Source organism: Thalassophryne amazonica, chromosome 21, assembly GCF_902500255.1.
Source record: "Thalassophryne amazonica chromosome 21, fThaAma1.1, whole genome shotgun sequence".
NCBI lineage: Eukaryota > Metazoa > Chordata > Actinopteri > Batrachoidiformes > Batrachoididae > Thalassophryne > Thalassophryne amazonica.
In genome coordinates, this window is record NC_047123.1 from 9,168,530 (window position 1) to 9,192,116 (window position 23,587).

General features: G+C 42.4%; 1 protein-coding gene across 1 annotated transcript; it reads right to left on the reverse strand.

Annotated features, from left to right (window-relative positions):
* Positions 1-2,409: 2,409 nt before the first annotated feature.
* On the reverse strand, positions 2,410-21,986 carry lrp11 (low density lipoprotein receptor-related protein 11). Its single transcript, XM_034162645.1, has 9 exons — positions 21,350-21,986; positions 18,498-18,655; positions 17,663-17,804; positions 15,979-16,104; positions 15,679-15,891; positions 5,971-6,138; positions 5,820-5,876; positions 5,643-5,735; positions 2,410-2,984 (listed from the first exon to the last, which is right to left on the reverse strand). The coding sequence occupies exons 1-9, from the start codon at positions 21,906-21,908 to the stop codon at positions 2,830-2,832; spliced, it is 1,671 nt and encodes a 556-aa protein (XP_034018536.1). The 5' UTR covers positions 21,909-21,986; the 3' UTR covers positions 2,410-2,829.
* Positions 21,987-23,587: the final 1,601 nt, after the last annotated feature.

The following is a 23,587-nucleotide window of genomic DNA, read 5'->3' on the forward strand; positions in this document are numbered from 1 at the left end:
AGGGGTAAATTTATGGTTTTAGTCTGTGAACTTAAGTCCACCAATTCATGTGCTGAAGAAACACTGTGTGTAAAGCACTCTGATGATACACAGTAAAACATTCTGCTTTATAACAAACTTTAATATCTCACATGGAGGAAGGCAGCACTTTGAAAGAAGACAAAACCAACACCTGAGAAGATGTGACATTTTAAGCAAAATAATTTTCTGTGGCCTTGTGATGTTAGAACTCTTCCTCGGTTACTTGTTGAATGCTCCAAATTGTGACCCACAATTATACAATATATCATGAAATTTTTACAGAGGATTCATATTCTGATGGGCAAGAACTGATTCAATTTTCAAGGTCAAACTCAGGAAAAATCCCAAACAAATTTTCAAATATTCATAACTCTGCTAAAAAGATTGGATTTCTTTCATATTTGAGAGTTTTATGTAGGATGGTAATCCTTTATCGACGGACAATATTCGATCCAGATCTGTTCTAGATTACACATTTAGGACCATTTAAATTTAACACTGAAAACCACATTTAATGTATTGTTTACATTATATCTATCTATCTATATATAAGGCTATGTATGTATGTGGCACCGTGTGTGTTCACTATGCACAGCGGGGGGTAGCACCAAATTCTGCTCCCCCCCACTGTTTTTTTTTATTAACGCAAACACCAAATTTCTAATGCATAGTCAAACCAGGTCTAAATCATGTATACTTTAGATCACACTTGGGAGTCAACCCTTTTTAAAGTTGGGGGAGCAATATTGACTTGGGGGGGGGGTCTGGGAAACCAAATTGCACCATTTTTCTAGAAAATGGTGCAATTTGGTGCATTCCCGTCTGTTAAAATGCACAGGAATGCATTTCCCCACTTAAACACCAATGATTTCTGTCATTATTAAGTCTATTGTTTGTTCCGACTATGTATTTTAATAAGGGTCTATTGGTGGCCATTTTGGACGCCATTTTGAATCCTAAACCGATGAATGAATTTAGGCACAAATGAGTTTGCTGTGACCTGCAATGGTCTTCTCATTGAATCTCTGTGATATTTAAGTTGTTTATATGTTGTGTAAAAGTGTTTTAGTGAAAAAAAAAAACTTTTGGTGGCCATCTTGGATAACTGGCTTGAGGCCAGTTTTTATTTTTGGGAACATCTAAGGAACCTGAAACAGTTGGTTTGGTTTAGTCGGGGGGTGCAAAGGTAATGGTTGCAGCTTCCCTAGTATTAAGCAGTCGACGCCAAACTTGGTATGGTGACTGGGGCCCTGACGAAAGCATACGCGAACACATGCACACACATGGTCAGCCTTATATATCAGATCACAACCCACTCACTGGAGCCCTTATTTTTCAAGTCAGGTAGCAAGCATCACACTTTACTTACTACGTAGTATCAGTTGACTAGGGTGCACTTCAGTTAGAATCCAAATGTGTCAGCATGTGCCCAATTAAGGTGTGCGTTTTTTTCTATTAAAATGTACTTTATGTGTACGGCTGCCAGATCAATGCTGTGAGATGACATGCTATCACCTTTTTAATCATCATTCACTTGAGTCTCATGAATGCCATAAATTGCTCTATGAAAATGAATGACAACATACACACAATGCAATGTAACTTACTACACCTTAACTAAAGTGACACGAAATATACAATGACATGGATAAAATTCACCTGTTACCCGTGCATAGAACAGGTAAGTCAGCTAGTAATGTATGTTTTACATACAGTAACATGAGAGTGATTGAGTCACTTTTGATTGAGATATAATGCAAAATGTTCACCAAATGGGCTTTTCAATATTAAATTCAAATATCCACATTATCCACAATCCGGATCAGATCTGGATCAATCTTTGTCAGGTGATAGTGTCAGTCTGCACCTCACTTTAAAATATGAGTGTGACTGGGGCACGTTTGATTATGATATAATGTAAAATATACATTAAATGAGGTTTTCAAATGGCAACAAAATCTCTAATCCAGATCAGATCCGGACCAAACTTTGTCAGTCGATAAAGTATACCATCCTACATACGCTGTCAAATATCAAAGAAATTTGATCTTTCTCGACAGCTTTATGAATTTTTGAGAATTGTTTCAATGTTAAAAGGGACTTTTAAAAATTTTTTGGGGGCCAATTTCTATGAATGAAAAAAAAAATGCCTGGAAAAGGGGTGGTGGGGGTGTTAAACACTTTATGCACACTTGGAATAATCAAAGGCTAAAATATACACTGCTTTTTAGTCAAATCTCTGAAGTGACAAACCGCCAAGACAGTAACGTGTTTTAATCTCCCAATGCTACTACAGTCAAGAAAGAAAAACAAACCCACAATCACAGAGCCCAACTTAAAAAAAGAAGTTATTCCTTCATTTTCTCTGGTAAAAATCACACAAATGAATACAATTCAAATATTTAATAGAACAAAAAGTTATATACGTATGTGGAATCAAGGACATCAGAAAAAGAGAAAGATGTATGATTAAGAGAAAAAAGTCTGATTAAACAAATATTTCAATATTGACTTTTAAGTGCTAAATCTGCCGTCACAAGCTAAAAAAAAGTGTTTCCTAAAACTATATAACTTTAAAAGTACAGGGATCGGTGTATGGCTTTGAAGGCAGCGTCTGTTATCAGCAGCAGATTTTTTGGGGGGTGAACATAAAGAAGAAGAGGTTCCAACCTGACATGAGGACACATTTTAAAAAAGTGGACTGCAAGTACAGCACGGTGCAAACAGGAAACGTCCCAGCTCTGGTGACGACGCCTGGTTCAGGCGGCCCCTCATCTGGTGACACGTGCACCCCCCCCACCTGAGAGGCTACAGGTACATGCCGTTGATGAGGTAATCAGACTCCTCCGTGGTCAGGGGTCGGGCTTTCTTCAGCCTGTGGCGGACGAGTCGGAGGCGGCAGCCAATCATGAGGAGGAGGAGAGCGGTGATGATGAGGCCCAGCGCCAGTGGAAGAATCGCACCTGCAGCAGGACCACGAGATGGAAATTAAACAACGGGTGTGTTATTTCTATAAGAGTTGTTCATTCAAAATGATCTGGGATGCCACTCCTTCTCAGATTACTTCCCCAGTTGGGGTCGCCACCCATTTACAGCTGGGTGGACTGAGACAATACAGACAAAGTGTCTTGTCCAAGGGCACAAACAGGTATTATAGCTCTGCTGATAGTGGGACAGAACAGATGTACGGTGCATCCGGAAAGTATTCACAGTGCTTCATGTTTTCCACATTTTGTTATGTTACAGTCTTATTCCAAAATGGAGTAAATTCATTTTTTCCCCACAAAATTCTACTCACAACACCCCATAATGACAACATGAAAAAGTTTTTAAATTTTTTTCAAATTTATAAAAATAAAGAACTAAGAAATCACGTGTACATAAGTATTCACACCCTTTGTTCAATACTTTGTTGTTGCACCTTTGGCAGCAATTACAGCCTCAAGTCTTCTTGAATGTGATGCCACAAGCTTGGTGAACCTATCTTTGGACAGTTTGGCCCATTCCTCTTTGCAGCACCTCTCAAGCTCCATCAGGTTGGATGGGGAACATCAGTGCACAGACATTTTCAGATCTCTCCAGAGATGTTCAATTAGATTCAGGTCTGGGCTCTGGCTGGGCCACTCAAGGACATTCACAGAGTTGTCTTGAAGCCACTCCTTTGATATCTTTGCTGTGTGCTTAGGGTCATTGTCCTGCTGAAAGATGAACTGTCACCCTAGTCTGAGGTCAAGAGTGATCTGGAGCAGGTTTTCATCCAGGATGTTTCTGTACATTGCTGCATTCATCTTTCCCTCAATCCTGACTAGTCTCCCAGTTCCTGCTGCTGAAAAACATTCCCACAGCATGATGCTGCCACCACCATGCTTCACTGTAGGGATGGTGCCTGGTTTCCTCCAAACATGACGCCAAAGAGTTCAACCTTTGACTCATCAGACCAGAGAATTTTGTTTCTCATAATCAGAGTCCTTCGGGTACTTTTTTGCCAAATTCCAGGTGGGCTGCCATGTGTCTTTTACTAAGGAGTGGCTTCCGTCTTGCCACTCTACCATACAGGCTTGATTGGTGGATTGCTGCAGAGATGGTTGTCCTTCTGGAAGGTTCTCCTCTCTCCACAGAGGAATACTGGAGCTCTGACAGACTGACCATCGGGCTCTTGGTCACCTCTAGGCCCTTCTCCCCCGATCGCTCAGTTTAGACGGGCGGCCAGCGTTTCTGTATCCTTCCCCAGATTTGTGCCTCGAGATCTCTTGGAGGTCTACAGACAATTCTTTTGACTTCATGTGTGGTTTGTGCTCTGACATGTACTGTCAGCTGTGGGACCTTATATGTAGACAGATGTGTGTCTTTTCAAATCATGTCCAATCAACTAAATTTACCACAGGTGGACTCCAATTAAGTTGTGGAAACATCTCAAGGATGATCAGTGGAAACAGAAGGCACCTGAGTTAAATTTTCAGCTTTATGGCAAAGGCTGTGAACACTTACGTACATTCTTTGTTTTTTTATTTTTAGTAAATTTGCAAAAATATCAAAAAACCTTTTCCACATTGTCATTATGGGGCACTGTGTGTAGAATTTTGAGGAAAAAATTTTCATCCATAGAAATGTGGAAAGAGTGAAGCACTGTGAATACTTTCTGGATGCACCGTAGATCAATAATATTTGTGACCCTCCTCGCTCAGGCCTGTGTTTTTTTTTTAGTACCATCCACTGCAGGAAAGAAACTACAGAAAAAGGCCTTGTCCATGGTTGTGTGCATCCGTGGCCTTTGATGCATGATTACAAGAGCAAATCATGCAAACTTGAGATATCTGTTATTCAAGTTGACATTGAACTGAAGCAGAAATCTGAATTCCTTGGCTTTACAAAAGCCTAGACATGTACCCAAGCGGGTGGGTGAGTTGGTAACATACAGACTTCCAGAAAGTTACCAAGCGAGCTCAGAAACAATATAACATCCATCATTTTGATTCCACATTGGGATTTGACACACATTTTATGCTGTATATTGTCCCAACTCCAGTTCTATGTGGCAAAACACGCATACAACTCCTGACATTCCAAAGTGGTCTCTCAGTCAAGTACTAATCAGGACCTACTCTTCTTAAATTCTGAGCTCTAACAGGCTCCATGGACTGGCACAGTTACTTACCAAATGAAAGTCAGATGAGGATAAACTCATTAAAACTGAGCAAACCTTTGATGCACCAGATCAACCCAAACAGCAACTTTATTTTGCCTGTGTGATAACCACCAGAGGTATCTGCCACCAGCTGGATGGTTAGTAGATGCTGGATTGATGATGGATTAGGAGCAGGTGTGGTTATATGAAATGTGGCAAATCAGACACAGTGTTACTTTCTGCTTCTTTAGCAGTGGTTATGTTCTAAAAGTCAAATAACAGACAAGTCCGCACAGCCCTGCAGAAAGGATTTTGTATGAATGTCGCTGAAACGGACACTTCTTCCTTCTCTCAGGTCTGATTTTCAAGTTATTACATGTAGCTTGGAATAAGGTTGACTTAACCCATATATTATATACGAGCTAAATCAGGGTTATATACCAGAAAGGTCAGAGATAATGAAGCTGGTGTGGTGTTGGCAAGAACCTGTCCTGACCTGACTCTGGGATGGGATGTCCTCCCATTGATGGAAAAGATTTGCTGATGGTGACGCCATTCCGGGATTGGCTCTGGGAAGCTTCAGGAGCAACTTCAACAAAAGTACAAATACAAATGAGGAAGTTAAGGCTGAGCCGCTGATGCGTCACACTCAGTGAAATGTTTGTGCTTTTACCGGTCTCTGTCTGTCTGGTGATGGGAGGGGCCACAGTTGCTGGATTTAAGTCTGCACCTAATTAAATTAATAACAATAATAATAATAATCACGTGTTGTGTTTCAGATATACAGATAAATCTGAAGTGGAAAAGAAGAAGCAGATTCTCACCTTTTTGTATACATTCAGCGACACAATCAACTTCCTGGAGGAAATTGTTGTGGTTGCCCTGGCAACCGCCATACAGGAAGTGTTTGCACAGTCCTGCTTCGCGGTCGTAGTACCAGCGCGGGAAGGTGCCTTTACATGGTCCGACAACTGGAGACGCTACACACAGATCTACAACACAAAAAAATACGCAATTACTAATGTAAACAAAGCACCACGCTGTTGTTGAGACAGAAAGCAGAGATTTCTAACCTGTTAGCGCCCTGCTAATCTTAAAGCGGGACAACAACATTTTTCAACATGGGTTCTAGTTTTAGATGTTTTGGAGTTTATCTTTTCAGTTGGCACCAAAACAAAATTTAATCCGCACAATACTGATTTCAAATACAAACCGTGTCAACGCTACCAGCCTATGTGGTGTAGGTGAGCGGGGCAAGCTAGCAACTCTCAGAAAATTCCTTCTTATCATGGCTGAATAGGCAAAAACAGCACCATTAGAAGAGTGTGGCAGTGTGACAAAGATCCCATACAGGGTAGAAACTTTTTAAGATAGCTGATAGCCGCTTACATTAGCCTCCAGTCCATTTGGTGGCGCTGCTGTCCACTGACTTATTATAAGGTGCCTGTTCAGTGACAGCCAAACTTTTTTTTTTTTTTTTACTGTGAGTGTTTTTTCGTTTTTTTTTTTAGCTTGCCCCATACAATCGCATTATGTACCTGGTTAGCCTGTGATGGTGTCACCGTTGTAAACAAATACTGCAAACCCATTAAATTCATTTTTGTCCAAAGTGAAAATAATTACTATGAAAACATGAAATCAAATAATAATTTAAATAATTTCTGAAGTGCGCATACTAGAGCAGGTTTTTGTGCACATTCCTCACTGTTTCTGGGACCAAAAGTAATTGGACATGGGAGACTGCACTGTTCATCAGCTCCTCATCCATGTTGTTACCTTCACTGACTCCTCCTCACACCTGAAGAGGAGTCAGGTGCTTCTGCATCTGATGGAAACATAAATTCACAGAAAAGGGGTCGAGGTGAGTGAGGTCAGTGCCAGATGTGTCCAAAGGAATCTCAAAGAGAGGCAGGGGAAGGCCCAGAAAGAGTGGATCAATAAATGATGACAGATGGTTCACAAGTTATTAAGTAGATAACATTTTAAAAGTTTGTTCAGTCTCTTCTTTGAGTAAAAGAGCTTTTACTTATTATAATAAATTGGTATGTAGAATTTATTGCAGAATTTTTCTGTAGTTGTAATTTAGTTTTCAGTTGTAGCGTTTGTCCATTTTAGTGTAACACACACAAGTCAGGTCCCTCAATATTTCAGGGAATGACTGAGGAAATAATAATAACTGCACCTGACATTGGGGAGAATGTGAGGCATTATTGTAAAGTGCTTTGAGCGTCTGATGCAGATGGAAAAGTGCTATATAAAAGCAGTCCATTTACCATTTACCTTCGCCAACAAAGTTGAAAGAGATTATGTTTTCATCCCTGTTTGTTTGTTTGTGAACAGCCTGTAACTCACAATTTTTCACATATCGTTAAGACATTTTTACTGATGTTTCATATTCTGATAGGAAAGAACTGATTCAATTTTCAAGGTCATAGGTCAAAGGGCAAAGTCAGAAAAATGAATTTTCAAAAATTCATAACTGTCAAAAAAGACCAAATTTCTTTCATATTTTTGAGTATTATGTAGGATGGTGTCCTTTATCAACTGACAAAGTTTGAACTGGTGCAGACCCCCTGGTCCGCCCCTAAAAATTGGTCCGCCCTGCCTCCACTGCGCATGTATCATTTTGGACCTCAACAGCTCGTCTGAGATGGACTCTCTTCACCCAAAGCGATCAAATGGATTAATGGGATTATTAACCATCAGATGACAAAGTAAGACCTCTTAAATCATTCTAAAGTCAGTTTTAAGCAGAAACAAGGCGATACTCTGTGACATTTTGAAATAACTGACGCACAGTGAACGCATCAGCTAGCAGCTCATGTAGCTGCGGCGCTCTGTTCACTTCCTCCGTCTTTTATGATGAAATAAGGCTGAATATATGTGGAAATGATTGTAGTACAAAAGCTTCAGATATCTGTGAAGGCAGGGCGGGAATGTTCGGTCGGCAACACCGGATCCGATCCAGATTACAGATTTTGTGGCCATTTAAATTTAACATTGACAACCCAATTTCTTCTTCTTCTTTGTCTTTCGGCTGTTCCCGTTAGGGGTCGCCACAGCAGATCAATCGTTTCCATCTCACCCTGTCCTCTGTATCTTCCTCTGTCACACCAACCACCTGCATGTCCTCTCTCAGTACATCCATGAACCTCCTCTTTGGTCTCCCTCTTCTCCTCCTGCCTGGTGGCTCCATCCTCAGCATCCTTCTCCCTATATACCCTGGGTCCCTCCTCTGCACATGTCCAAACCATCTCAATCTTGCCTCTCTGACTTTGTCTCCAAACCGTCCCACCTGAGCTGTCCCTCTGATATGTTCATTCCTAATCTTGTCCATTCTTGTCACTCCCAAAGAGAATCTCAACATCTTCAGCTCTGCCACCTCCAGCTCTGCCTCCTGTCTTTTTGTTAGTGCCACTGTCTCTAAACCATACAACATAGCTGGTCTCACTACTGTTTTGTAAACTTTCCCCTTCACTCTTGCTGATATTCTTCGGTCACAAATCACTCCTGCCACCTGTCTCCACCCACTCCACCCTGCCTGCACTCTCTTCTTCACCTCTCTACCCCACTCTCCATTACTTTGAACAGTTGACCCCAAATATTTAAACTCATCTACTTTCACCACTTCTACTCCTTGTAACTGCACTATTCCACTGGGCTCCCTCTCATTCACACACATGTACTCAGTCTTGCTTCTACTGACTTTCATTCCCCTTCTCTCCAAAGCATATCTCCACTTCTCCAGACTAGACTCAACTTGCTCTCTACTCTCACTACAGATCACAATGTCATCTGCAAACATCATAGTCCATGGGGACTCCTGTCTGATCTCATCTGTCAACCTGTCCATCACCACTGCAAACAAGAAAGGACTCAGAGCTGATCCTTGGTGTAATCCCACCTCCACCTTGAATGAGTCTGTCATTCCGACTGCGCATCTCACCGCTGTCACACTATTCTTGTACATGTCCTGCACTACCCTAAAATACTTCTCTTCCACTCCAGACTTCCTCATACAATGCCACAAGTCTTCTCTTGGCACCCTATCATAAGCTTTTTCTAAGTCCACAAACACACAATGTAACTCTTTCTGTCCTTCTCTGTACTTTTCCAACAGTATTCTCAGAGCAAACATTGCATCTGTAGTGCTCTTTCTCGGCATGAAACCATATTGCTGCTCACAGATCTTCACCTGTTTTCTAAGCCTAGCTTCTACTACTCTTTCCCATAACTTCATGCTGTGGCTGATCAGCTCTCTGCCTCTGTAGTTACTGCAGCTCTGCACATCACCCTTGTTCTTGAAAATAGGAACCAGCACACTTCGTCTCCACTCCTCAGGCATCCTCTCACTTTCCAAGATTTTATTAAACAATCTGGTTAGAAACTCTACTGCCATCTCTCCTAGACATTTCCATGCTTCCATTGGAATGTCATCTGGACCAACTGCCTTTCCACTCTTCATCCTCTTCATAGCAGCCCTCACTTCTTCCTTGCTAATCTCTTTTACTTCCTGATTTACTCTCGCCACATCATCTAGCCTTTTCTCTCGCTCATTTTCTTTATTCATCAACTCTTCAAAATATTCCCTCCACCTTCTCAGCACACACTCCTCACTTGTCAGCACATTACCATGTGCATCTTTTACCACCCTAACCTGCTGCACATCCTTTCCAGCTCTGTCCCTTTGTCTGGCCAATCGGTACAAGTCCTTTTCTCCTTCCTTACTATTCAACTTCTTGTACAGCTCGCAATATGCCTTTTCCTGTGCTTTTGCCACTTCTCTTCTCGCCTTACGCCGCATCTCCTTGTACTCCTACTTTCTTCATCTCTCTGACTTTCCCAAAACTTTTTCGCCAACCTCTTTCTCCTTATGCTTTCCTGGACCTCTTCATTCCACCACCAAGTCTCCTTGTCTTCCTTCCACTGTCCAGATGTCATACCCAGTACTGCCCTAGCTGTCTCCCTCACCACATCTGCAGTACTTTTCCAGTTGTCCAAAATTGCTTCCCCTCCAACTAGTGCTTCTCTCACCTGCTTGCTAAATTTCACACAACAGTCTTCCTCCTTCAGCTTCCACCATCTGATCCTTTGTTGAGCTCTCACTCTCTTCTTCTTCTTTACCTCTAAAGTCATCCTACAAACAACCATCCTATGCTGTCTAGTGACACTCTCCTGCTACCACCTTACAGTTTGTGATTTCTTTTAGCCTGCATCTCCTATAAAGAATGTAGTCCACCTGTGTGCACCTTCCTCCACTCTTATATGTTACCCTGTGCTCCTCCCTTTTATTAAAGTAGGTATTCACCACAGCCATTTCCATCCTTTTTGCAAAATCAACTACCATCTGTCCTTCCCCATTCCTATCCTTGATACCATATCTACCCATTACTTCCTCATCACCTCTGTTCCCTTCACCAACATGCCCATTGAAGTCTGCTCCTATCACCACTCTTTCATGCTTGGGCACACTCTCCACCACCTCATCTAATACACTCCAGAAATCTTCTTTCTCCTTCATCTCACAACCTACCTGTGGGGCATATGCACTGATGACATTCATCATCACCCCTTCAATTTCCAACTTCACACTCATCACCCTGTCAGACACTCGCTTAACCTCCAACACACTTTTAACATACTCTTCCTTTAAAATGACCCCAACACCATTTCTCTTCCTGTCCTCACCATGGTACAACAACTTGTACCCACTGCCGATGCTCCTGCTCTTACTTCCCTTCCACTTGGTCTCTTGCACACACAATATGTCTACCTTTCTCCTTTCCATCATATCAGCCAGCTCTCTCCCTTTACCAGTCATACTACCAACATTCAAAGTCCCCACTCTCATTTCCAACCTTCTAGTTTTCTTCTTCTCCCGCTATTCGTGGCAACGTTTTCCTCCTCTTCTTCGTCGTCTTCGCCCAGCAGTAGCCCAATTTCCACCGGCACCCTGTTGAGCAATAGAACTGGTGGTGGACGTTGTTAACCCGGGCCGCGAGCGATCCGGTATGGGAATTTGATTCTGAGTCTGCATAGTTGGGTTGGCTTGTTTTACGCCAGATGCCCTTCCTGACGCAACCCTCCTCATTTATCCGGGCTTGGGACCGGCACTCAGAATGTACTGGCTGCACACCCCATGTGGCTGAGTTATTGACAACCCAATTTAATGTATATTTTACATTATATCTTAATCAAAAGTGCCCCAGTCACTCTCATATTTGAAAGTGAGGTGCAGACTGGCATTCACTATCACCTGACCGCATTTGATCCGGATCTGATCTGGATTGTGGAGTTTGTGGCCATTTAAATTTAACACTGAAAACCCCATTTAATGTATATTTTACATTATATCTTAATCAAAAGTACCCCAATCACTCTCATATTGAAAGCGAGGTGCATATACCAACACAGTGCAGAGTAGCTACCTAAACTCTGTAAGTGAGATAGAGTATCTCGTCAATAGTTTTACATCCTCATTGAAGACAACTTTGGATGCTGTAGCTCCTCTGAAAAAGAGAGCTTTAAATCAGAAGTGCCTGACTCCGTGGTATAACTCACAAACTCGTAGCTTAAAGCAGATAACCCGTAAGTTGGAGAGGAAATGGCGTCTCACTAATTAGAAGATCTTCACTTAGCCTGGAAAAAGAGTCTGTTGCTCTATAAAAAAGCCCTCCGTAAAGCTAGGACATCTTTCTACTCATCACTAATTGAAGAAAATAAGAACAACCCCAGGTTTCTTTTCAGCACTGTAGCCAGGCTGACAAAGAGTCAGAGCTCTATTGAGCTGAGTATTCCATTAACTTTAACTAGTAATGACTTCATGACTTTCTTTGCTAACAAAATTTTAACTATTAGAGAAAAAATTACTCATAACCATCCCAAAGACGTATCGTTATCTTTGGCTGCTTTCAGTGATGCCGGTATTTGGTTAGACTCTCTCTCTCTGATTGTTCTGTCTGAGTTATTTTCATTAGTTACTTCATCCAAACCATCAACATGTTTATTAGACCCCATTCCTACCAGGCTGCTCAAGGAAGCCCTACCATTATTTAATGCTTCGATCTTAAATATGATCAATCTATCTTTGTTAGTTGGCTATGTACCACAGGCATTTAAGGTGGCAGTAATTAAACCATTACTTAAAAAGCCATCACTTGACCCAGCTATCTTAGCTAATTATAGGCCAATCTCCAACCTTCCTTTTCTCTCAAAAATTCATGAAAGGGTAGTTGTAAAACAGCTAACTGATCATCTGCAGAGGAATGGTCTATTTGAAGAGTTTCAGTCAGGTTTTAGAATTCATCATAGTACAGAAACAGCATTAGTGAAGGTTACAAATGATCTTCTTATGGCCTCGGACAGTGGACTCATCTCTGTGCTTGTTCTGTTAGACCTCAGTGCTGCTTTTGATACTGTTGACCATAAAATTTTATTACAGAGATTAGAGCATGCCATAGGTATTAAAGGCACTGCGCTGCGGTGGTTTGAATCATATTTGTCTAATAGATTACAATTTGTTCATGTAAATGGGGAATCTTCTTCACAGACTAAGGTTAATTATGGAGTTCCACAAGGTTCTGTGCTAGGACCAATTTTATTCACTTTATACATGCTTCCCTTAGGCAGTATTATTAGACGGTATTGCTTAAATTTTCATTGTTACGCAGATGATACCCAGCTTTATCTATCCATGAAGCCAGAGGACACACACCAATTAGCTAAACTGCAGGATTGTCTTACAGACATAAAGACATGGATGACCTCTAATTTCCTGCTTTTAAACTAAGATAAAACTGAAGTTATTGTACTTGGGCCCACAAATCTTAGAAACATGGTGTCTAACCAGATCCTTACTCTGGATGGCATTACCCTGACCTCTAGTAATACTGTGAGAAATCTTGGAGTCATTTTTGATCAGGATATGTCATTCAAAGCGCATATTAAACAAATATGTAGGACTGCTTTTTTGCATTTACGCAATATCTCTAAAATTAGAAAGGTCTTGTCTCAGAGTGATGCTGAAAAACTAATTCATGCATTTATTTCCTCTAGGCTGGACTATTGTAATTCATTATCAGGTTGTCCTAAAAGTTCCCTAAAAAGCCTTCAGTTAATTCAAAATGCTGCAGCTAGAGTACTGACGGGGACTAGAAGGAGAGAGCATATCTCACCCATATTGGCCTCTCTTCATTGGCTTCCTGTTAATTCTAGAATAGAATTTAATATTCTTCTTCTTACTTATAAGGTTTTGAATAATCAGGTCCCATCTTATCTTAGGGACCTCATAGTACCATATCACCCCAATAGAGCGCTTCGCTCTCAGACTGCAGGCTTACTTGTAGTTCCTAGGGTTTGTAAGAGTAGAATGGGAGGCAGAGCCTTCAGCTTTCAGGCTCCTCTCCTGTGGAACCAGCTCCCAATTCAGGTCAGGGAGACAGACACCCTCTCTACTTTTAAGATTAGGCTTAAAACTTTCCTTTTTGCTAAAGCTTATAGTTGGGGCTGGATCAGGTGACCCTGAACCATCCCTTAGTTATGCTGCTATAGACGTAGACTGCTGGGGGGTTCCCATGATGCACTGTTTCTTTCTCTTTTTGCTCTGTATGCACCACTCTGCATTTAATCATTAGTGATCGATCTCTGCTCCCCTCCACAGCATGTCTTTTTCCTGGTTCTCTCCCTCAGCCCCAACCAGTCCCAGCAGAAGACTGCCCCTCCCCTGAGCCTGGTTCTGCTGGAGGTTTCTTCCTGTTAAAAGGGAGTTTTTCCTTCCCACTGTAGCCAAGTGCTTGCTCACAGGGGATCGTTTTGACCGTTGGGGTTTTACATAATTATTGTATGGCCTTGCCTTACAATATAAAGCGCCTTGGGACAACTGTTTGTTGTGATTTGGCGCTATATAAAAAAATTGATTGATTGATTGATTAATTAATCATATAGCTAAACAATTTGCATTTATGTAAACACTACATGTTGAGTTAAATATTTTTGCTGAACATTTAAGAAAATGTTTAGTTACACATTTGGCGCTATATAAAAAAAAATTGATTGATTGATTGATTGACCGCATTTGATCCGGATCTGATCTGGATTGTGGAGTTTGTGCCATTTAAATTTAACATTGAAAACCCCATTTAATGTATATTTTAAATTATATCTTAATCAAAAGTGCCTCAATCACTCTCATATTTGAAAGTGAGGTGCAGACTGGCACTCACTATGACCTGACCGAATTTGATCTGGATCTGATCTGGATTGTGGATTTTGTGGCCATTTAAATTTAACACTGAAAACCCCATTTAATGTATATTTTACATTATATCTTAATCAAAAGTGCCTCAATCACTCTCATATTTGAAAGTGAGGTGCAGACTGGCACTCACTATCACCTGACCGTATTTGATCTGGATCTGATCTGGATTGTGGATTTTGTGGCCATTTAAATTTAACACTGAAAACCCCATTTAATGTATATTTTACATTACATCTTAATCAAAAGTGCCTCAATCACTCTCATATTTGAAAGCGAGGTGCAGACTGGCACTCACTATGACCTGACCGAATTTGATCTGGATTGAGGATTTTGTGGACATTTGAATTTAACATTGAAAAGCCCATTTGGTGTACATTTTGCATTATATCTCAATCAAAAGTGTCTCAGTCACTCTCATTTGTGATAATGAGGTGCAGACGGTCACTCTCAGTGAACAGACTAAGTTTGACCTGCATCTGATCCGTATTGCAGATTTAGCAGATATTTGATTTTAACATTGAAAAGCCCTTTTGATCTATATTTTAGCTTATGAAAGGCCATTTCTAACAGGACTTTGAATTTTTTTTCCAAGGTAAAAATTTGTGGAATTAGAAAGTAGATGGCGGAGATTTGTACTCTATGAGTGCGCTGCTCTCGTTTGTCTGTAAACACTTTCAGGTGTCCCACAAAGATGATGACAGTGCGAGAAATCTGCCAAGAACGGACTCCTGAGTGCACCTCAGCCGGCTAAGATGGGAACGTGGTGGAAAAGCCCTCCTGCTCTGGTGACGTACGTCAGGGATCAGGTGGCCGTTTGGACAAAGCAGCTTTGTTCCTGTTGCTCAGGGTCACGACCCCTGGCTGCCTGCAGAGGCTCCATCTGCTTCTACATCCAGATACCGAATATGCCTCTCTGTTGTTACCAAAGCGACGCGACGATGGAGTTTCATATTTATGAGATGAACCAGAATGGGTACAACTGATTTTCAACTGTATGTGAACACAATCTTTGAAATCACAGAATATCAGTTGGAATATCAATTGGAAATAGTTGGAAATAAAAATCTTATTTTTTTATACATTTGAGACAAAAATTACTTTTGAGAAGTGGAGATGGAGCAGTTTTCTGCCTGGTTACTCAAGCTGGTTCCACAGCGATGTGTGGCACCACCACACGCTCCCAGACCTGATGCCCACAGAGACGTGTAGCCCGGGAATCTGAAGTGGTGCCTGAAGATGGAGATCATCATCATCCAAACACACACACAGAACCAACCTTGACTGTCTGAGACCTTTTGCTGAGCTCGTGCAGGAGGAGGAGCCGACTTTGTCCCGTCCTGAGACTGAGCAGGAGCTGAACCGATGCTCTCCGCGGTCTTTCTGGATCCAGCCTGGAGCATGGAGGCATCAGCCTCTTCTTCTGTGTCCTCGGGCTGATGAGGTCTGTGTAGATCATCAGGGTGGGTCACTGACTTGCGCCTGCTGTCGACTATAAACACCAAAACAGGGTAACGTGATTATTTTTGTTCCTCTACGTGATGATTTGGCCTTTTTGAAGTGGCTAAAACCTTCTTACAGTTTGGACAGAAGTCTTCGTCTGAGCGGTCTGGACAGTGTTGCTTCCCGTCACAGGCGTAGGTGATGTCAACACAGCAACCGTCGTCACACTGGAACTGATAGTTTGAGCAGTGACCTGTACACACTGAACACCGCGTCTCTGTTACTCCTCAACATTAAAACTGAGTGTCGGTCAAAAGTCGCTTCTGAACGTAGATCATCGGTGGATCTGTGTCCAGCCCGATCACCTCCACCTGAAATCCACCTGACATTTAGTGGAGAAACGGACTTTGGGTGAGTGAGCTCATTACGTTAGCTCACCAGGTGGATCCTTTTATTGTCACCATGCCTTTGATCTATGAGTAATTCCGTTGATCCTGTAAGGCTGTTGATTAGTTCCATCGCTGGAACTGAAGGTCAGAAGTTGTCCCTTCAGGGTAATTCCTTTGATTCTGATAACAGGATCGAGACATGAAACCAAAACTTCCACAGCAAGGATCAAAGATCAGAGGGAAGAAATTAGGATCAAAGACAAAAAGTGATCAGGATCAAGAAGAAAAAATAAGTTCTACACAGGCTGTGAGGACCACTGGCTGCAGACACTGCAGCATGACTCTCCCTGAGCCTGCCAGTCCATTACAGGTGACTTCCCCAGCCAAGACTGGTGCCCAAAGTGTCTTGTCCAAGGACAGGTAGCACCACAAGGAATCAAATCAATGCTGATATATTGATATTCACAGCTCCTACCCATTGAGCTACCTGCTCTGCTGAATAGAAGATCAGGATCAAAGTTCAGCAATCAGTACCTAAGATCAGGATCAAAGTTCAATGATCAGGATCAAAAATCAGGATTGTGTAACAGAAGTCAATGATGAGTGAACAGAAATAAAGATCACGCTCAGGATCAAAGGTCAGCAATCAAACATGAGTGATTGTGAACAAAGATCTGGATCAGGATCAAAGATCACCTGAGATGAAGAATAAGGCTGCGATACAAAATCCTGAGACTTCCAAATCACATATTCAGGTCAGGGATCACATGTTGCTGCATCCACGGCACAATGGAACCACCTTTGGTTCTGGATGACAACTGCCCAGGCAGACAGCCGGATCTTTTGAAAGTAACCATCTATCTGCTGCAGCCAAGTGAAATGTGTGCATCACCACCACTGGGATCCTCAATACTGAACCTTCTGTGTGCTGGATGAAACTCAGTGCAACACGCCACATGGCCACAATGTTATAGCTGATGTTCCCTCAAGTTATGAAAGTGATATTCCTCAGCTGAGTCTCCCTAATTAACCATTTGTTTGACCTAAAGTCATTTCAACAGTACCCAAGCATCAGCCTAACAGACCTGGTACCAAAGAAATCCAGTCATCGCCTTAGGACACTTGTTAGCATCCAAGTCTCACAACCGTACAGTGAGACAGGAAGCACCAAGATCTTAAAGACTTGGACCTTTGTTCTCCTGCAAAGATATCAGCACCGCCAAACACCTGTGTTCAGTGACCTCACAACTCCAGAAGCTCCTCCCAATTGTCTTTCAAATGCCGAGGACCCAGAGACACAATGTCACTCCTTTTAAAATCAAGTTTTTACTCCTATTTGACAGAACATCATCATCAAAACAACAACAAAAAAAAACAATACAACATATGTGAAGGCAGATACAAGTGATACGTTTGTGGTGAGTGGATTACCTTCTGCTTGGTGTTTTGGTGCCACCACAGTGACAGAAACATTGTCAGAACTCTTCTGACCCACTGTGTCGGTAACAGTCATCTGGAAGGTGTAGATGCCTTCCTGGAGATCGGCGACCTTCAACAGCCCTGGATGGGTGTCCTTCAATGAAAACAAAATCCACACAAGCTAGTCCACCATGTGGGACAACAATGCTTCACTTCAGGGAGCTGTGGTGGATTACCTCACAAGAAAACCACTCAATTAGTCTGCCATCTAAAGAGCAACGTGCCAGATATGAGTGTTCCCAACTTTTTAAGTAAATGACAAATCCCAATTTAATCAGAGTCCAAAACACACTGATTATTTCAGTAACTGGATACAACCCCTTTGTGTCCTTCACTTTAGTTTTTTGTCAAATTATGCGGCACGCAAATAGCAACGTGAACTTGGATGTGCCTCAAATGACATTGCAAAGTGTGTTTCAGACAGCGTGCTGTTGACTGCCAAGATAGGGCCCAATGCTAGGGTCACAAATCACTGACAATTCCACCAAGTGTCTTAAAAATTGGAAGCTAATGAATTAAAGTGGAATGATTATTGAAAAAAAAAAAAAAGGATTAATTGGATCTATGAGTCCATAAAAAAACTCTAATATCTGTTGGCAAAGTATTACAGAGCTGCTCTGTTGACTTAATCTATTTCAAACACTAAAATGCTATTTGACCCGGCCCGCCCTGCAGACACAAACGTCTGATCCACAAAAAGGAAACAATAGCATTTGTGCAACACAACGAAAAAATATCATTGGTTTACTCAGAGCATGTCGCCATGGTTACCCCAATCACAGCCTACCTTCATGTTGACGGCTGTGTCGCCCTTGACGAGGGTCCACTCATAGCGGCTGATGCCGTGGTCGTCCACGCTGTCCCGTCCGTCCAGCACCGCCCAGTCTGTGGGCAGCTGGATCACCACATCCTGTCCCGCGTCGCTGCGAGGAGGCTCGTCCAAGTCTGCAACATCCAACCCAAAAACCAGTCGCGACAAGGAACAACTGCACTACAATTAATATGAGTGATTCCATAAGACACTCGGATGATTTGTTTTCCGTTCCAACACAATCTGAGAGCTAATGAGGATGAACTCGTTGAAATCGAGTACACGCTGCTGCACCAGATCAATAAAACAAGCGTTTTTTTTTGCGTATTGAATATCCCATATACATGTCTACCACCTGCTGGTCACGTCGGTACGGTGGCCCTGAAGTGAACAGCACAACAGCAAATCGCACAGCACAACAGCAAATCAAGACAGGACGGACCACCGTCCAATCAGCGACGATTCGTGTTGCCCGAAGGTACCTACCTTTTCCATTTTGGTTAATGTTGTTGTCGTTTCTCTTTTGCTGTTGTGCTGTGTGATTTGCTGTTGTGTTTTGCACTTCAGGGCCACCATGCTATGGGACTGTTGCAGGGAATAAACATCAAAGCATGCATGATAGAGATTAGGAGCAGGTGTGATTGTTGAAATGATTTTCAGGTTCTTTCATTTCTAAACCAAAAAGAAAGGCTAAATAAAAACAAAAACAGTCAAATTTGTCTTTTAGTGCCAAACACAAAAAGCCACAGGGCGCTTAAGGCTTTGCACGATAACACAGGCGACCTTATGTCTCCTGGACGTCTGGACCTGGTCTGGAAGGCTGGAAACCCAAAGTTAAATCATTAACTCGCTCAGCAGCAAGTCTCACCGCCTGCTTTGTTAAACCTGTGTGTCCACTAAGCAGCAGTCAAATTCTTTAAAAATGACTTTCATAGTAAACTTTTTCAGGTTCCTGGTTCAACTCCCACCCCTGACACATTTCTCCATATAATGTGGAGTTGCGTCAGGAAGGACATCCATGCAAACACACCTTGGATCTGCTGTATCAACACCAACTGAAAACAAGGGAGCAGCCAAAAGGTCTTACTGTTAGAGGTCACCAAGTGTTTCAAGAAGATATTTATTACATAAAATATCCAACAGCCACTAAGTTGGTTTATTCTAAACCCAGAGCGTAGAGTAGATCCACTATCTTCTTATCGTCTTTGATCATGTTCTTGACTTTTGATCACTTACAACATCCACCAAGGAGATAATAAAATAACCTAAATTCATTTATTTGTCTGTCTGTCTGTCTGTTAGCAGGTTTACGCCAAAACTACTGCACGGATTTTGACAAAATTTTCACCACAGATGCATGTTTGGCCATGGAAGACTCCATTAAATTTTGGAGGTGATCTGGATCCAGATTCTGGATCAAGTTTCACTTTATATAGGCTTTTAAGGATTATGTCAAAACTACTTCACAGATTCTCACCAAATTTGCACCACAGATAGATATTAGTAGGGGATGGAAGAGTCCACTGAATTTAGGAGGTGAGCCGAATCCAGATTGGTGGACATCAGATATCTCTGATTGCTCTTATTTTATTTAATTTCATTATTATGCTGACCTTTCAACCTGGAATAGTGATCTTTGATTCCAACTGCTGAATTTGAATCCTGATCACTGACCTTTGATCCTGATCAGTAATCTTCGATCCTGATCAGGGGCGCTGCCAGGGATTTTGAATTGCCTCTCTGGGCCCCAAGAATCCTTCTCCTTATTCTCCCCTTTTTGGAAACCCTGATCCTGATCTTTAACCTTAAATTCTGAGTGTTGTACATTGATCCTGATCACTACCCTTTGATCCAGATCACTGACCTTTAATACTGATTGTTACACACTGATTCTGATCACTGGCCCTCTATCCTGATAACAAACCTTTGATCCTGATAACTAATCTTTAATCATGATTGTTGCACTCTGATCCTAATCACTGACCTTCTATCCTAATAACAAACATTTGATCCTGATAATCTTTAATCGTGATTGTTTCACATGGATCCTATTCACTGGCCTTTAATGATGATTGTTGTATTTCTTCCTGATCTTTAGATCCTGACTGTTGCACACTGATCCTGATCACGGACCTTCTATCCTAATAACAAACATTTGATCCTGATAATCTTTAATCATGATTTAATGATGATTGTTGCACATTGATCACTGGCCTTTAATGCTGATTGATGTAATTTTTCCCGATCCTTAGATACTGATTGTTGTACATCGATCCCGATCACTGACCTCCTATCCTGACAACAAACCTTTGATCTTGATAGCTAATCTTTAATCATGATTGAGGCACATTGATCCTGATCACTTACCTTAAATCCTGATCACTAACCTTTGATCCTGATAACTGACCTTTGATCCTGATTGCTGTACATCAATCTTGATTACTCATATTTGATCCTGGCTGCATATATGAGACACTAATCGTGTCACAATCTTTCTGCCTTTAGATTACTGTCACCCATTTTACTTTGCCCTAAACATAACCTTTGAACATGAACTCTCATCTCTGGCTGAACTTTTAACCCCTACTGATGAAGTTTGATCCCAATTACTGAACTCTGATATCTTTGACTGGTACCTGATGTTTGAGCAGAATCTATTTTCTTTGATCCTAAACATCAACTTTGAACTTGAATACTAAATTCTTCGCTGTGATCCTGACAGCTGACCGAACACTGGTCTTTGATCCTGAAGCTTTGAGCTGTAGCTTAAACATAATCTTTGACCTGTGCCGCGTGCTGTCAGACGTGTGACGTCACAGGATGCTCACCTCGCGCCTCCTCCTCCTCGTCGTCAGCTTCCTCCGCGGGCCTCCTGACGGTGGCGGGTCCGTGCGTGGAGTTGGTGGGCGCGCGGCTGTAGGTGCTGAAGCCGGGCTGCGGCGCGAACGCGCAGACGTTTGCGCTCCGGTAGGTGCACTTGAACAGGTAGCAGCTCAGACCGTCCCCGGGCCGGCGCGCGCGCAGCTGCACCACCGCCACCGTGCAGTGCGGCTCCGCGCAGCACGCGTGCACGCACTCCCGCCAGGTGTAGACGCGCTGCGGGGCCGACAGGAAGGCGGCGCCCTGCTCGATGGAGGCCCTGGCGCGGATGATGCGCTCCGCGGAGGCGCTGAAGTCTCCCACGCACACGTCCTCCGCCTCCTCTCCCGCCCTGGCGAACGCCTGCTCCTGCTGGAGCTGCTTACGGAACTCCTCCAGGAGCTCCTCCACCCCCGAGATTTTCGATTTCAGGTCGGATATTTGCGAGGAGCGGGCGTGGACGCGCTGCGGGGCGGCGCGCGGCAGGAGGCCGCAGAGGAGCAAGAGGAGGTGCAGGAGGAGAGTCATGTTGTTCAGGGAGCTGAACGTCCGTCAGGAGTCCGCAGCGTCGGCCTGATGAAAACCCGAGTGAAGGAGGTGATGAGGAGCTGACCGCGACACGCGGCTCGGCGGCATCCACATGACGTCATCACCAGAGTGCACGCGGCAGGCAGAAACCAAAAACACCTGCTGTAAAAAAAAAAAAAAAAAAAAAAAAAAATCACGTCCACACACACATTTGTGGAAATTCATTAAAGCAACATTATTATTATTATTGTTGTTATTATTGTTATTAGTCACGTTTTTTTTTAATTCGGGGAGAGAAAAACATTCAACATATGTATTTGAAATCCAAAAGTTTAAACTTAAAAGTGTTTTTTTCTGTTGCATTGCTGGAAGCTTACTGTAAAAAAAAAAATTAAATAAAAAGTCCGATTGTTTATAGGGAGAAAACAACCCAGACAGCTAATTCTGTAAAAATATAATAAAATATAATATGATGACTGTTGTAATTTCTAAAATAATCAATTAAAGGAGAATGGCCTAAAAAGATCCGGGATATTCTTATATATATATATCAGAAATAATTAGTTTAAAAACAGAACTGTGCAAAAACAAGCTATTGGAGCTACTAGTTTAAAATGGTTTATTTATTTATTGTAAATTACAACAGCTTCATATGGTAAAATGTATAGGTTGTTCTGTAAATTATTATTTATTTATTTTACAGATCTCTTTTGACAACCACAGCAGCCATTTTTTAAACCATTAAAAACAGGAGATTTTTTTTTGACAGTGCTGTTGGTGCCAGTGAGCCATACGAATATATGGGCCCAAACAAACGCCTGGGACTCACCGAGCCCCGCGGTGGTAGACCTGGCCGCCAGGTGCTCACCTGTGAGTCCCCCCCAGGCCTGACTCCAGGAGGAAACTCTGGTCTCTCTAATCCAGGCGTGATGACTCATTTCTTAAATGTATACATCATACAGGGTCTTTCTGGATGGCCCTTTGTCTGTCTTCTCACCGGAGACTACTTTGCAAAGGGTGTCCCTACCAGGAGCTAATGCTCCAGACAACACAGCTCCCATAAGAGCACACAATATCCTAACCTATGGTCTTGAAATTTGGGTAATGACTGAAAGAACAAGGTCACAGATACAAGTGGTGGAAATGAGATTCTTTCATCAGGTAGCTGGGCTTCCACTCATGGACAGGGTGAAAAGCTCATATATCTGAGGTGGACTCAGAGTAGAGCTGCTGCTTTTTCATGTTTTGTCATCTGGTGAGGATGCTCCCTGGTAGTCACCCAAGGGAGGTGCTGGAGGTACTATATCTCCCTCTGGCTTGGGAACACCTCAAGATTCCCCAGGAAGAGTTAGAGCAGACCTCTCCTACCCTGCTCGTGGAGGGCACCTGCCCAGCATGTGTTACAACTCTCTGTACTCCACCTGCACCTAAGTAACTCAGTCAGGTGTGCTCAGTGAGTTTTATTCAAAGATTCTGGCCGCTCACCTTGTATTAAGATGTGTCAGAGATAATGGCTGTTCCATTTGTGCACAGAACAAGAGGTCAGTAAAGCCTCCAGCTGGTCTCCTTCACTCTCTCCTACTCCCTTGTTGCCTTTGGTCCCACCTCTCTGTTAATTTTGTGTCTGGTTTGACTCCTTCTCAGGGTTCGACAGTGATTCTCACCATCAGACCATTTTT